Genomic DNA, 15,766 nt, shown 5'->3' with positions numbered 1-15,766 from the left:
CATCTGGTTGGCTAAAATGTTAACTCTGTTGAGAAAAAATCCACTTTTAAATTTTAGCTGTGTTTCAGGATTCAGCTCAACTTGTACATACTATAGGGCAGACTTACAAACTTCCATTCTTAGTCTAGTAAGCTATGTAATTCAGCTACTGCATCTAGTGTAAAGCTTTAATTCTACTCACATTGCTATTAAGTATTGGTGTATCATACAGTACGATAGTACTTTATGTTAGGAATACTGTACATGTATTATAGCAAACCATATTATGCAACTTGCATGCAAGAAAGTAATGCAACTGTTACAAGTAACTTTCCCCTAGTACATCTTGTGAATATATCACACACAATTCTGTAGTTCAATGAATGTTATTTCATCTACATGTTGTTATACAATTATGCATTTATGGTAAAATTGTAACCTAATGAGTTCCTACAAAGTTATGTTAGTCAATCACTTCAAGTAGCTGTATGATCAGGCAGTGCGTGCTATTTGCTAAATGGTGGTAAAAATACAATAATAAGAACAATATTTCTCATCATATATTGCATATAGCTAAGTTACATACCTGTCTACAACGTCTCCGTCGATTCCTGATGGAACAAGCTGATAACACTTGATCAGCAGTTAGGGCACCTTTGAATAATGATTGCCTGTATAATGAACCAAAACATCATTTATATTTTTATTTTCTCAAATACAACTAAATGTACGTAGCTTTGGAGAGCACAAGACCATTAAATAGGGTACAGCTTTGAGCTACACTGGCATTCATAGCACAAAATATAATGACTTGGGATAATTTTGATGATAACACAACTGAATATTTTGACACTATTGTGCATGGTATGGAATGTATTAAAGTAAAAAAATGACAAACTGCTAGTAAATTATCCATATTTGCCCATTAAACTTTTGTGCCATATGGTGCAATTAATAATGATGGCAAACTTTACAAAAGGGTATTCTAAACTCATTAAATTTTCCTATACTGGTGATTAAGCTACTGGTTTGCAATTTAGTCTCAAGTGTGCTGCAACATAGCTTAACAGACAGGGAAAATTCATGTTGACACATTTTTGTGTGCAAGATCCTTTTTGTAAACCAGTCAGAGTAAACAGTGAGACTCTAGTAGGCAGTTATTTCTTTAAACTTACAGTTGAGTCCTTAGGACATCATATGCACAGCAGTCTGCTGTATTTAGAGCTTCTGCAACAATCTAATATGTACAAAATATTACAATTAGCTATTAATCATTACTAGAGAAATGTGTTTAGCACATGCACATATACATAGTGTATCAGTAGTAAGATCAGACCTGTGAATAGAGCAAGGGAATTTGTGGGTATACGGTACAATTAGCAAAACACAAAGCTTAGCACAAAACTGAAGCTTCTTTCATTGTTTCCTTTGTGCTGTTTTATTTAATATCTATTCTTTATCTATTCTTCACCAGATACAATAGTATTATATTGGTATGTACACAGCAAATACAGTAACAATTGAATACAACCATAATAATTATAATGCTTGCATTCAATCTGCATGCTTATACCATATACCAATATTGTAGGTTTGCATGATAAAATAATCCAAATGCCACACATATTATAATGTGTAAATACCAAAGTAGCTTATGTGTTCTCCTAAATCAAAGCCACTGACCCACATGTATTGCTATAAATGAAATGTGTACCTCTCTACATTCTGAAGTGCAAACAGACACGATAGTTGAACGACATCCAGGTCCATTATATCTTCTGAGTGACTAAAAATAGAACAAATTAAGCAAAAATAATTATGTATGTACCATATGTGGTATATAACCTTTTTCCAAAAACACATGCAGAAACACTGTACAGGATAATTACAATACAGGACTAGTTCTTCTAGGGAGTAAATTGTAATTTGTAATAATATCACAAATAATGTTAGTTTTTTGTATAATTGAGTGCAGTACTGATACTACCTCAGATGTTTATTACTGTTTTTAGTTTTGTTTAGTTGTATCACAAATGAAAGTCTCACCCTCCAATCCCTGCATATTTATCATATGTAAATATAGTGACTATGTTGTACTTACAAAACTCTCTGATAAGGAGCTTAGCACACCAGACTGTTGTACTGCCAAACAGCTTCTGTCTTGTCTGTTTCTCAAACATGTCAAGGACGGTAGAAGGTAATCATACTATACAAGACACAAGGACATGGATATTAAATTATACTTGTGTATACTAGTATACATATATAACAAAACCACAAACATTAAGACAATACAGACCATTTGGCTGACACAGTACAGTGTACACATACGTACACACACACACAGAGACTCATAACCAAGGAAACTTACTGGAGAAGGTGCCATACATTTAGTTAGAAAGTCATCAAGGCGATCTTTACATCCAACACTACTACAAACAACAAGAGAATCTGAATCAACTTTTGCTACATCCAGAAAGTTCCCATAATATGAATTAGCTGTTACAGTTGCTATAAGAGCCCTTGATGAATTTAAGCAATCATCATCTGACTCAACCAGAGTAGTAGCTGCGTTTAAACATGGTTCATCAACATGTGAAAGGAATGGCTGCATCTGCAAGTCAAACAGAAATCATTAATATGCACACATTAATATAGTATGACCAACACCTGTATGAGTGTCACATTGTGTACAGTGTTGTGTTGCTTATGCCATGACTTACCTGAGTAGTGTTTGTGATGACATCCTTACAGTCCAACATGTAATTTTGAAATAATTGCAGGCAACCAGGAATGAGAGTCATCTTGTACAATTCATCTTTTGTGTTAGTCACGTCATCAATAATGCTTTTCACTAGTGCCACACATTCGGGATCAGCATTGAACATAGCTGTGACTGATGATACACACAGGTTGGGAGTTGGAGTTGGTCCTTCCTATAAAATTAACCAACTTTCAATATATATTCATGAGATCTTTCATATGGCTTGTATAGAAAATATGATTTAAGCATAATTCATGAGCACATGAAGTATGCTTAAATCATAAACATATTTCAGATCACACAGTTACATAATTCATGCTTCATGAGCATAATTCATGATCGCACAACTTTATAAATATTGTATTATAAGAATAACAAGGTACATAATCAGTTGAGATTTAAAAGTATGTACCTGATTTACAGTACCTTACAAACTTATACCTACTGGCACAAGAAGAGAAAGATTTTGGCAAGATAATAGCCTAACTTTAAAAATTATTTTATATGGAGTGACTACATTATTTTTCTAACTCACTTGACAAAATTCTAGAAATGTCTCATTTACTACATCACACAGCTGAAAATATCCATCGATTGCGACAGCAAAATTATCTGGACTAAAATATAGTAATGGCAGTAATGATCACAAAACTTTATACATAATATGTATTATACATATTGCATTATGTAACCTTTATATTAATGTATAATCCATCATAATCTAATTATACAGTGGATGTGATTATAGTAAAATGAGAAATATTAGCTAGATACACATATACAGCATGACAGCAGATGACTCTATGTAATGTAAATGGCAATATAATGTTGCGTGATTTATGTTTAAAATTATACTGCGTATTGTACTTACTCATCAATGTAGTGAGCTCTAAGTGCCTCCATAAAGCAACAACCAGCCTCTTCTAGATTCTCTTCAATATACTGCAATAACATAATGGAGAACAATTAAGATTACAAATTTGGTTCCCTTAACAGCTACAGCTGCACTGTTACATGTTGATTTCCCATAATTAAAACTATGTATGTACACTGTAAATTCAAATAGGCACAGATGACCCAAATTTTAGGGTTATTTTATCAGCAATTCAAACAACCGATTTTTTGGTAGTAATGACCCAAGGGTGTGCTTGTTTATTTTAACTTTGTGAGATATAGTCATATTACCCAAATGTCCCATGGTCTCTTCAACCTCTAGCTAAGTGTGTGAAATAACCTTACCATCATGGTAATTTTAACCATCTGTTGTAAAATTAACTATCATCACAAAATATTTGTTTGTTTACGAGTCAGTCATCAATATAGTAATAACGTACTTTAATCTATCTATGACACATATGTACTAGCCTAATAGCATGGGTAGCAGTGAAATTTGGGATAAATACCACGAGTGTTGTATTGGAAATTTACCATTTCCAATACAACAAGAGTATAGTATTTATCCCAAATTTCACTGCTATACCCATGCTATTCCCAGTTAATACCATACTCGCTGCATATACGCATGCTGTGCATTAGCGTTGCTATGTACGCAATTTGTCACTGTGTACTAAACACGCATAACATTGTTAACATAAATTCTAGCCAATGAAATTGCAATTACAACTTTTTCACTGCTACCAGTGAAATATGGGATAAATTTCACTGCTACTATTGAGACTTTTGTATGGGCAGTGAAACAGGTATGGTATTATCACGATAATTGTTACATGCTGCATTGTAATATTTTTAACCTTATAGAGCCTTGAAATTGTATATAAATCTATGATTTCCATATTCACTTTTGATCGTGGGATGTAACAGTATTAACCACAAATGTTATTACGACCAGTGTACCAATGTAAATTTAAGCATGTATCTACTTTTATATAACAGACTGGACAATCCACACTGAAATTACCAAAATACATTAATTCAACTTAAAAGAACAGTTACATATAGTGACTCCCCTAGTTATTTTGACTGATTTAGTTCAAATGCCTATCCAGGTTACACCCACTTTTAGATGGCATTTTAACCAAACTTTCTGTAGTTTAAATTTACCCATGGAGGTTGAACTGACCCATTTGAATTTACTGTGTATGCAATGTAACCATTTATCTTTTAGCTGGAGCTATTAAGTAAACAGGAGATTACAACATGTGGGATTTCCCCCCTGGGATTTCCATGCTGATACGAACAAATTGAAGGCTAATTAAATCATAAATCGCATTACTTAGCACCATGGGAATGTGAGTCTCAATGTTTAGCTACTTGTAACTTTTTAATTTATGCATTAAAAGTTGGATAGTGTGATGTTAAAAAAATAGCTAACATTGTACAAAAGAAAGACTATAATCAATAACAGATACATAAGTTACAAATTCACTTACTTGGCTGCATGCATAGCTGCATATTCCTTGATAGAATTCATCAATACATTTATCGAAGTTCTATATAATTACTATGCAAAACAAAACATGGCTGATTTCTGTTTACCTTATCAATACTATCAAATCTTGTTCTTAGTGCATCTACACAGTATCCACCTTCTGGGCGTGGAGCACACCCATACATATAAGCAGCTCCTAGTTGAGAAGCCTGTAGGAAAATAAGTTGAATATAACCTGATATTGTATTGGTGTGTAAAGTTCAACAAGTTATTGATTTAGAATCTGCTAATTATTTTTCACCAATTAACTATTTTCAGCTAGGTCAGATAAATAACAACATGTATCAGATTTGTTTAGTTATCTAAGATTTCTTAATATCTTCACTGGCTATCTATGTGTATCTTGGTTTAGCTGATTATTGAGCACATCACTGCTTGAAGTATCTTAGTTTACTACAGTGGTATATCCCCAGTATATGGAACAGTTAATTGTTTGTTATTTTAGTAGTTTTTCAGTAAACCCGCATTCACTGATGTTTTACTGAGAGTTTAAAACTTAGTAAAATAATTATGTTCCATATACTTAAGTTTACTGACACTTTACTATCAGTATAACTACAGTAAGGCATCTTAACAAATTAGTAAACTAAGAACCTTCAAGCAGTGCATGCACATGGCTGCAGCACTAGCAAATATACAGTGTAAGCAAATTATCATACAGTATGATAGTACTGTATAATAGAGGTCTGGATTTTTTGCCCAAAAAATATCACCAAAACAAGCTTTCCATTCCCTTCATAACAATAATATTATTATTGAAGCTATAACAATATACTTACCACTTCAGAGGTATTGTCATTAATGCAGATCCGATAATCATCAACAATTTCATACTCGCATTCATAGCTATTTCCTGTGTTATTTAGATTGCTGTAGTTACCTGGAGCACTGGAGTTAACTGGAGCACTGGAGTTAACTGGAGCACTGGAGTTATCCAAAACCTTGAAGCTAAATGCATATGAGGAGTTACAAGCCATAAGGACTTGAGATGTATCAATAAAGACTTCTCTTCTCCGTGTGGTATATCCTCTGTAGTATCTGCTGTATGATCTGTATGTTTCATATTGTGGTCCCTCTATCACTCTCTTTGATACATCTCCAAATGAGCTGCAAAACCTCTCATTCACGTGCTCGTCACAAGAAAAATCCGTCTCAGCAACTGAGATCAAAAAGAAGCTGCAAATCACCAATGTGAAGGATAGAAAAGCTTTCATGACTATGAAAAAGTAGCGAACTGAACTGAACAGTTTTAAGCTTGATGCCTCTACATTAGCAAACTGGCAGACATTTTATACTGATCATACATCCTGTAAACCTCATGAGCTAGTTAACCACATGTGGGCTTTGTGACTACCTGCAGACAACCACATGGGTGATCTCAAGAATTAACTCCCACTAAAGTGTTGGATAATCAGCTAGCTATCTCACGTCATAAGACCAATGACATTCATTTTTTTGTTATTGATGGTAGCTTACTGCGCATTATATGTGACCGGATTTGCGAAAAGGTACCTTTTTCACACACAAAATTTGACCCATTTTTTGAACTTCAAAGCTTCATAACGTTTTGATCATATCACATAATTGCCTGAATGTTTTAATGAATGTAGCTACAGTATCTGGCTACAGTTTGATACTAAGAGCAAGTTAATCAGGATAAGGAGTCAAGCGTTACATCATTTTGTTTGCTGGTATGTCAAACGTGTGGAAAAGGTACCTTTTCGCAAATCCGGTCACATATCTGTTATTCACACGCACACACACACACGCACACACACACACACACACACACACACACACACACACACACACACACACACACACACACACACACACAGAGTGTCTTGCGATTTGTAGTCCTCTGATGTACAGTAGCAGATTTTTTAATTTATACATTTACAACATAATGTAAAGACTCATTGGTATATAGTAATAATATACATAGCACATTAGCGCATCTAGACTTTTGGAAAGGGTGGGAGGTCAATAATACACATGACATGCATAAATGATGCAACAATATCATAGACAATAGTTAATAAGGGATCTACATGTGGGCCGTGTGGCTAAAGCTGCTGAAAAATTCCAAATGCTGAAAACTTCCAGATTTTAGTAGCTATTTTTATAGAAAATAACAAAAATGTTGTGTTTATTATAAATTATAATATGTATGTATACAATTTATACAGCCAGTGTTGGGCAAGTTACATTTTAAAAGTAACTAGTTACATATTACATATTACTTGCAACTCAACTATTTAGTTACAGTTACATATTACTCATAAAATAAAGTAACTGTAATAATATTACATATTATATTACTTTGTGTCCACAGCCTTAAGTTGTCATGTGTGAAACTACCACCTTATCACGTGACATAATAGCGTTGTTGGACAATGTGTATATAAATCTTGGTTATAAGTAAAAAGCTGGTGAATAAGCTTCATTCAGTAGGCTTCGTGGCTAGGTGTTACCCAGTGGATTACTAACAAGATTAGTAATTTTGTTACTTTTAGTAATAATAATACATAATATTAGACTCGTTACAGTAACTTCATTACTTAGGTAACCCGTTACATTTGTGAGTAAAGTAACTTGAGTTATATTACCTGTTTTTATAGCGTATTGCATTATATTACTTAGTTACAAAAGTAATAATATTATGTAACGTGTTACTTATGTAATGCATTACTCCCAACACTGTATCCAGCAATCTGCTCATGATAGAAGTTGGTAACACTCAATAACAAAATCAATGGATGACATATTCATCTCATTTACAGCACAACTTACATGCATGCTAAAAAAAGTTTTAGAAGAAGATCAATAGCTTCCCTTGAATCCCCCAATTCTGCTCTTGATGTACTATCTCTTGGCTGTTGGTTTGGTAAACAACTGTAAAGCATATACTGTGTCCTAAAGTCTGTTGATGATACTGAACCTATCTTGGAATTATAAAGAGTCTAAACTTACAAGTATGACGAGAATGAGTCAATCAACAATGCATAAATTAATGTTTTTTTTTTTGCAAATCAGTAATAATGTAGAAATGTTTTCATTTAGCTGTAATATCTGTTTCCTTGGCATGTATCACAAATATATTAACGATTTTTATTTTTCAAAAGAAGCTATTCTGTGCTCTGCATACTTCCGAGTTATGCCAAATAATTGTAGGCTCTCATGGAGTCCACCATGAAAATTTGAGAGTTTTCTCAAACACCATGAAAGTAACAAAAACACTGGTATACCAGTGTTTTTGTTATTTTCATGGTGTTTGAGAAAAATGAAATTTGTTTCACATGATTTGTGTTCATTGATTGGACTACAACTTATCTTGAACAGCATATAATTTTTTCCTTAATGTTGTACTGTAAACTCAATCGTGTAGCTTTGTTATTGATAGTATTATCATCATTAAAAATGTATACTGTAACACAACAGACAGAAACACAATACTATTATATTCTATGAACATGATGTAATATACAAGGACATTAATTAATCATTGTAGTAGGTTTATTTGTGACCAGATTTGCAGAAGGGGTCTTCCACACACATCCGGTCCAATTCTATGAACTTGGAGGGCCATACCTCATTGCTTATCAACCTGAAAAATTTTTGATCCACTAAACTATGTTGGCACATACTGATCAAATTTCAAGTTAAATAATTTTTTCCAATCTGAAGTTATGAGTCATCAAAGTTGTTAAATTGGATGTGTGTGGAAGACACCCTTTCGTAAATCTGGTCACATTTAGAAAATGTGCTGGGTGAGCAAGTTGAATATTTGTGGAAGTTCATGTCTTTACTTATTACACACGTAACAGTGTAATTAAATGTCTACATGCAGTCACTTGTACTGGGGCCATTGGTGTGGCTTTATTAGTTTACCTTGCTCAGCTTTATGATAAATTTATATTTCACTGAACAAGTAAACAATTACATCATCACTCACCACAACAGGATGTATAACATCACGAATAGGATGTATAACACCACTAATAGGATGCCGTATAACACCACTCACCACAACAGGATGTATAACATCACTAATAGGATGTATAACACCACTAATAGGATGCCGTATAACACCACTCACCACAACAGGATGTATAACAAGCTAACAATTATTATTTTCTTTGCACTTTTGTGGTATCACCAGACAACACATGACCTCGATCACCTACATAGGTGTATCTGCAATATAATAATAAAATTGTACCGTAGGCGGGGAAAGTTACGCGTGGGACAAGTTTCGCGGATTTCGCGATTGCAGTAGCTATCGCGAAATTTTTACGCCAGTTAGCTTGCTAATCTGTCTACTTGTCTACTTGCTCAGAAGTTAGTATGCACATCAGCAGCGCGAATTTTACGCCGGTATACAGAGTAGAGTACAATTCGCGAAACTTTTCCCACGTGTAGCTAACTTTCCCCGTTTACTGTATAGTCCTTTGAAAAGCCGGTGGATGGGTAGGTAGGTGGGTAGTGAGTGGTATTATGTAGCTATGTTAATGAATAACTCTCAATCAGTTTTAAGCGCTGCAAATAAGATTGGTTGTTTATGTTATTCAGATAATTATTATGTTTTACAAAAATGCAGTTATCAAACTGATCGACCATGCATTGCACCTCAGCTCATCTCTTAGCTATACACATAGCTAACTATACTGTAACAAGGGACACATTGATGCACTGTGAATGTTGATCAATTTCACACACAGACAGCTACTTCAGTTCTAAAGTCATCAGTTACCTTTTAGCCCTTCATAGATGAGAGTTTCCCTTTATTCTCTCTTTTTTACAATTCATTTCTCCACCATTTACAACTAGCAAGACTTTTGACTTAAAATTTGGTTAGTAGTGAGCACCAGCATACACAGACTGTTCAGGCCTCTATACTTTTTGCTCACAGAGTTATGATCTTCCAAGTTCATAGAACTGAATGTGCATGAAAGACCCCCTTTTGCAAACCCAGTTAGCTACTACTTAAAGAGTGGATCATTATACTGCTATAACATGAAATCTCAATCATTTTAGTTACATTTATTTTACCAATAGTGTTACAATTATGTAGATGAATCATCAGATACACATCCTAGCTAGCTATAACAATTTTTGTTAAATGCAATTACATCATAATAATGCACCTATCAATGTTATTCCCCACCTCCCCCCTCCCGGGCATAATAGGGGAAATGGTGGGGATTTGACTTTTTAAAAGATCAAATTCTCCACCCATGGGGGAATGACTAGTGGTCAAATCTCTCCATATAGTATGGCTGCTATACACTTAGGGAATGGGCTAGTTCTTACGTAGCTTACAAGTTAAACAAACATCTAGAATTTCGAATGGTTAAATGCCCCACTATTGGGGCAGATTTTCAGATCAAATCAGGCCAAAATCCCCCACTAATCCCCTAGTAAGCCTGGGAGGGGGTAGTGCGGATTAATACTGATAGGTGCATAAGAGGATACACAGCTACCAGTTATATCAACCATTTGATGGACAACAACAAACCAATAGTTCAGTATATTGTTTCCTGTAAACAATGGCATAACTGAACTTTAAACCATTGGTATTATTGTTATTGCTATTAGAGCTTTACAGTGACCAGCACTAAAGGGTTTGACAGCAACATGTGTTGCAGCCTTTTGGATTACCTAACCTAACAAACTAGAACTATCTATAGGGACTAAAACATTACTTAACCTATACAGTAGCTACAATAAGGTGACACATTGTATTTGGTACAGTCCACTAGAGTAAATGGGAGCAACAAAATTTAGTTAGTTATGATAAAATGAAGGAGAATACCTGTGAAAATAGGGTATGTGTGGACTAACTACTGGCCATCACTACTGGCAAAAATGTTCATGTAAAAACAGCCAAGCTGTATAAGAGGGTGAGGCCTTCAAAAGCCTAGGTGAACTGTTGTGAAATCAAGTGGTGGGCATGAAATGGCTGCAATGATCCTTTAATTTTGCAACTTTTTTCACAAAGGCTCTTGAAAGTTGCACCCTTTTTTACAGCTTGGCTTTTTACATGAATTTCACCTCACTTTGTATTTAAAATAACCCAAAGCCAACCATATAAGCTGGCTTTAAGGCTTGTCTTTTTACAACTAAATCATTGTTTCTTACCTACAAATACAATGATGATCAGTAGACATAAGTGTTCTAACAATACAGAAATTATACCCATCAATTCCAAAGCCAAAGGATCTGTATAATAACCAGCAGTTAAATTTGTGCAGTAGTTTGTGTTGCAAACATCAAATTAGATGACATGTGCATAGTCTCTGGCTCTACGTAACCATATAATCCATCTTTTAGAAATTAGAAATGCCGTTATAGAAGTACTGACTTAAATCAGTTAGCTGTACATATTGTTACATTGCATTCATGATCATTTTCATTATTCCATTTTTGAGGTAGTATTATTTTGGCCTCAATGATGTCCAATGTATAGAAATAATCCGAGCTTGGTGCACACCAGTAAGAATAGCTATGAGGTTCTGCTGAGAGCTTGAGGGTTAATTAAACTCCTGACATATGTTTTGAACTACATAATATGGATACTGCTCACAGGCAAAGTGGTCTCAGGTGACTTATAAAAGTGAAATATGGCAACCACTGTTACATTGCAGACTTAGCAATGTGGGCAATAAAATAAATACATACACCATGCAATCAAATGTAATTGCTGCCTATGCAATTAAATACATCTATGACACACCTGACATGTTAAAATGTACCTAATCTACATCCAGTAGTGGTTCTTGGTATTCACTGTAGTTGAAAGTCACTTCAGGAATTTTGCTGCGTACATTGGCTTGAAGTTCAAATGGTTGAGTTTGTGATTTATTATGTAACATGGTGATCCATCTTGTTAGTTTACTGACACTCATCCACATCTTATGTCTGGTTGAATCACTACACAAACAAGTAATGATCTGATAAATGATTATAAAACTGAAATGAAGTGTAGCCATGACAACCATTATACTAATAGTGGCCATGTTATGGGCATATAGTGACAGTACAAATAGTCCATGTAGATTGAATAGGAACAATAGTTCATGGTAGTTGTTTAGTTTAGTTTTGAAAGGCTGTTTAAGGCAATGTATTCCAATAAGGACACAAAGAAACATGCTACCAATGGTGAGGTTGATATTCTTTTCCAGTGATGACACAGCAAAGAAAATTGTTCTTGTTAATAATTGTAAACCTGTCCAGTAGTATAACTTGTTCTTATACGGTCCTTGAAAAGCATCCAACTGTGGCTTGAACTTGTTAACTAGTTTAAACCTTGATAATGTTTTAGTGAACAACAAAATAATATTAAATGGTACCAGTGATACGAAGAGTATAAGACAAACAGTAAACAGTATTGTGAATTTAACACCAAAGAGAGGAACATTAGCATCCACTGACCACATTAGTGTAGACTGTTCACTTGGTAAGTGTGTGACTGGAGAATAGAAGAACAAGACACTTGACACAATTCGTAATATCTTAGTATAAGATAGTAGAAATAGTGTAGCAAGTACTGGTAGAGCTCTTCGTGCAGTTAATCTCTGTACCTTAGTGGAGTATCGACTTGTTATGATGAGTGATGTAGCTATGAGGATGAGGTAGATAGGAAACGTTAATTGTAACCACATTTTGGCATAATCATCCATGCCATTATAAAAACATGCCTGAATACCCAAATCAAGATTAGCAAGTGAGATGACGGTGTAAGAAGGTGTGAATTCTGAAAAGAACACAGAAGTATTAATGCTAATGATGTTGACATAAAATACAAATCCATTAATAGCTCCATTAGTTACAGTAAGGTTCAATGCAAAGAGAACAAGGACTAGAACAAGCCCAGCTATTGCAATAGGTACAATTAGTAAAAGATAAGTGTTGGAGCAGTGTTGACAATGAGAGGAACCAAATACAGTACTGAGACCATGTTGACATTGTCCGCACAAGATTCCACACCTGTTGAATTGACATTGTGAGTTAGGATTTGATAAGTTAAGATGTGATGAGTGAGGAACACAATAGTGGAATGGACAATGGAGGGATGCGAGATAAAATTCAGAATTGTCTGATGCAGTGACTATCCAACCATTTGAAGGACGTAATACAGTTTGATCATTAATATTGCATTGTGTTATTCCAATCTTTTTAAGCATTGTATGGCATTGACAAATTCCATCAATATTAGCAAATCCTTTTGGACATGTACGTTGCCTAACAGTAAACAAATTAGCATGATTACTTGCAGGTATCACTGTTTTTAAGAATAGCTCACACCATCCACTGGTAGGAAAGGCTATTGTGTAATTAACAATAGTACACTGTGATTGATTGTCAAGTGTGTGTTTGTGCTGATTACCATCGAGCACTCTACATAATGGTATGTTAGGTTGATTAACTACAGAAATTATTGCATTAGAGTTATACTTTTCAGTGTAATGGTACAAAGGTATAGTCAGGGTTTGTCCAGGATATACGAAGCCTAAATCAGTAATACTACAGTCATAATGTGATATATTAGTACAAACACACAGAGTGTTTGGTTCATTAACATGTGGTAGTGTGTTGTATGTACCAGTACTATCTGTGTACTGAATATACTCATTGTTTACATCAAGGGGAAGTGTAGTGTTAAATGATGACTGTGGTAACCATTGACAATTAGTAGTGGGCATGTTTTGTAGAATGTGGTTTGGCATGCGCAAAGTATGGTTGTAGTAATTGTAGTAAAATTTGATTAAAAATTTTCCATGTTGAATGTTATTATCAAGGTTTTTAGAACTGATGTACTGAAAGAAGCAATAAGGATAAGGATTGTCTTTGTATACACTACTTGTGGTAATGTATGCATCCAAATAATTTGTTATAATGTCCACAATACTAGTTTCTTTGATCATAATGTATTCATGAGTGTTGTGATGAAAGTCAATGATAGAAAGTGCACTGTTGTTTGAGAATTGCAATTTACCATCAACAACAAGATCACTTTTGTCAGTTAGTAAAATAACACTATTCAACACAGTGTTATTATGAAATATCACTGTACCAGTCAACAACAGTCTTGTATTTGACACCATTATGATGTAGTCTGTTTCACGGTTAAGCATCATTGTGCTGGATGAAATAGTTGTGCTTTGTATCACAACTGTAGCTAACATTGTATCATCATTCTCCCTGTAGACTGTTAATATTGGACTGTTAAAACTTGTAAAACTACAGTCTGTTATGTTTAAGGTGATTTTATATTCTGTTATAATTAGTGCAAACTCGGGTGCCCATGCGACTTTATGATTAGTTAAAAAGTGACAATTGGTAAAGTGCACTTTGCCATTTCTAGAGCTGTAGAAGTAAAACAAAGAAATACATTGATCAGAAAATGAAATGGATTTGTAGGTGAATTTGCTGTTTGCTATGATCACTTCACTTTTTCCTATATCTCCATTGAATACATATGAATAATCAGGTAAGGTAATCTTAATATTTGCTAACTCTATTATTATCTTGTAAGAGTCTTGAAGTGCCTTAAACTCTAGTGGAGTACTGTCATTTGTACTTTGATAATGATTTATTGAGATGGTACTAACTTTTCTTTCAACTTGTTCCACTTCAAAGTAAAACAATTTTATTCCATCACATGTAAGATGATCAAAATATGAATTGCCCAAAACATTTACCAATATTAAGTAATTACAAGATACTTTTAAGTAATTGACATTAACAAAATTGCAATCCTCAAAAACTAAAGCAGCTAGTTTATTTTTCAAATATACATACTGATATTCACCAAAATGATTGTTTACAGTGCACTCCCGGTATATCATATTGTTAATTACCAAGTTTGTAATATTGACCATTAAAACACCAACTTCATTGCACTGAATGACCACATCTTGCGTTGTACCATGTGTATTACCAATTAGTGAAATGTTATGAACATTTTGTATGATGAGATCTGTGTGAAGGTGATGTATTCCTGGTAGGAAGAGTAGTTGAGTGTTAGAGGTGAAGTATTTGGTAGTACTGAGCAGGTAGTGTTGTAGGTTATGACAATGAGGATCATCATCAGGTGTCACAGTGTAGACAGTACAAGTGGTAATGTGTAGTAATGATAGCAGTAACAGTGTGAACATCATGGAGCTGTGGATAAAACATAAAAGTGTAATATGTAGCTAATTTGAATACAGTGGTAGTCTACTACTGATAAAATACTGGTGGTGTAACTGTAGTTATAAAATGTACGTTGTTGACCCTTTGTAGCTCCTTGATACGGTTGAGTTCATTTTGACCATCATACATAGATAATGATGACATAGGTAAAATTAGTTGGGATCTTAACTAATTATTCTTTTGACTGCATAAATTATACCATTAAATGTTCATTGCCACACGAGCAGAAACTTTCATACTGAAGTGTAAATAGTTTGGTCCAGGCTATCTAACTTTTGCTTTAAAATTTTTTTGCTTATTATGTGTGTAGATTAACATAGTGTAAATTGCTTTAGTTACTTTCATGCTAAAAATTGTGGTAATAGAATACATTTCTG

The 15,766-nt window shown here is 34.2% G+C and overlaps 1 protein-coding gene across 1 annotated transcript; it reads right to left on the bottom strand.

Moving 5' to 3' along the window:
- Positions 1–298: 298 nt before the first annotated feature.
- Positions 299–6,588, bottom strand: LOC136257900 (uncharacterized). Its single transcript, XM_066051220.1, has 12 exons — positions 5,972–6,588; positions 5,240–5,341; positions 5,134–5,193; positions 3,615–3,685; positions 3,279–3,360; positions 2,703–2,915; positions 2,351–2,593; positions 2,081–2,185; positions 1,694–1,765; positions 1,155–1,216; positions 566–650; positions 299–492 (listed from the first exon to the last, which is right to left on the bottom strand). The coding sequence occupies exons 1-12, from the start codon at positions 6,404–6,406 to the stop codon at positions 472–474; spliced, it is 1,551 nt and encodes a 516-aa protein (XP_065907292.1). The 5' UTR covers positions 6,407–6,588; the 3' UTR covers positions 299–471.
- Positions 6,589–15,766: the final 9,178 nt, after the last annotated feature.

The sequence above is a fragment of the Dysidea avara genome, chromosome 6 (genome assembly GCF_963678975.1).
Source record: "Dysidea avara chromosome 6, odDysAvar1.4, whole genome shotgun sequence".
NCBI classification, from domain to species: Eukaryota; Metazoa; Porifera; class Demospongiae; order Dictyoceratida; family Dysideidae; genus Dysidea; species Dysidea avara.
Note: the sequence above shows the minus strand (reverse complement) of the source record. Positions and strands in the feature narration are given on the sequence as shown.

Excerpts from the sequence above, each read along its gene's own strand:
- LOC136257900 (XM_066051220.1), bottom strand. The coding sequence starts at position 6,406 with ATGAAAGCTTTTCTATCCTTCACATTGGTGATTTGCAGCTTCTTTTTG. Across the intron at positions 2,916-3,278 it reads CATTTCTAGAATTTTGTCAA|GAAGGACCAACTCCAACTCC; the intron begins GTGAGTTAGAAA and ends TTAATTTTATAG. Across the intron at positions 2,594-2,702 it reads TCATCACAAACACTACTCAG|ATGCAGCCATTCCTTTCACA; the intron begins GTAAGTCATGGC and ends TTTGACTTGCAG.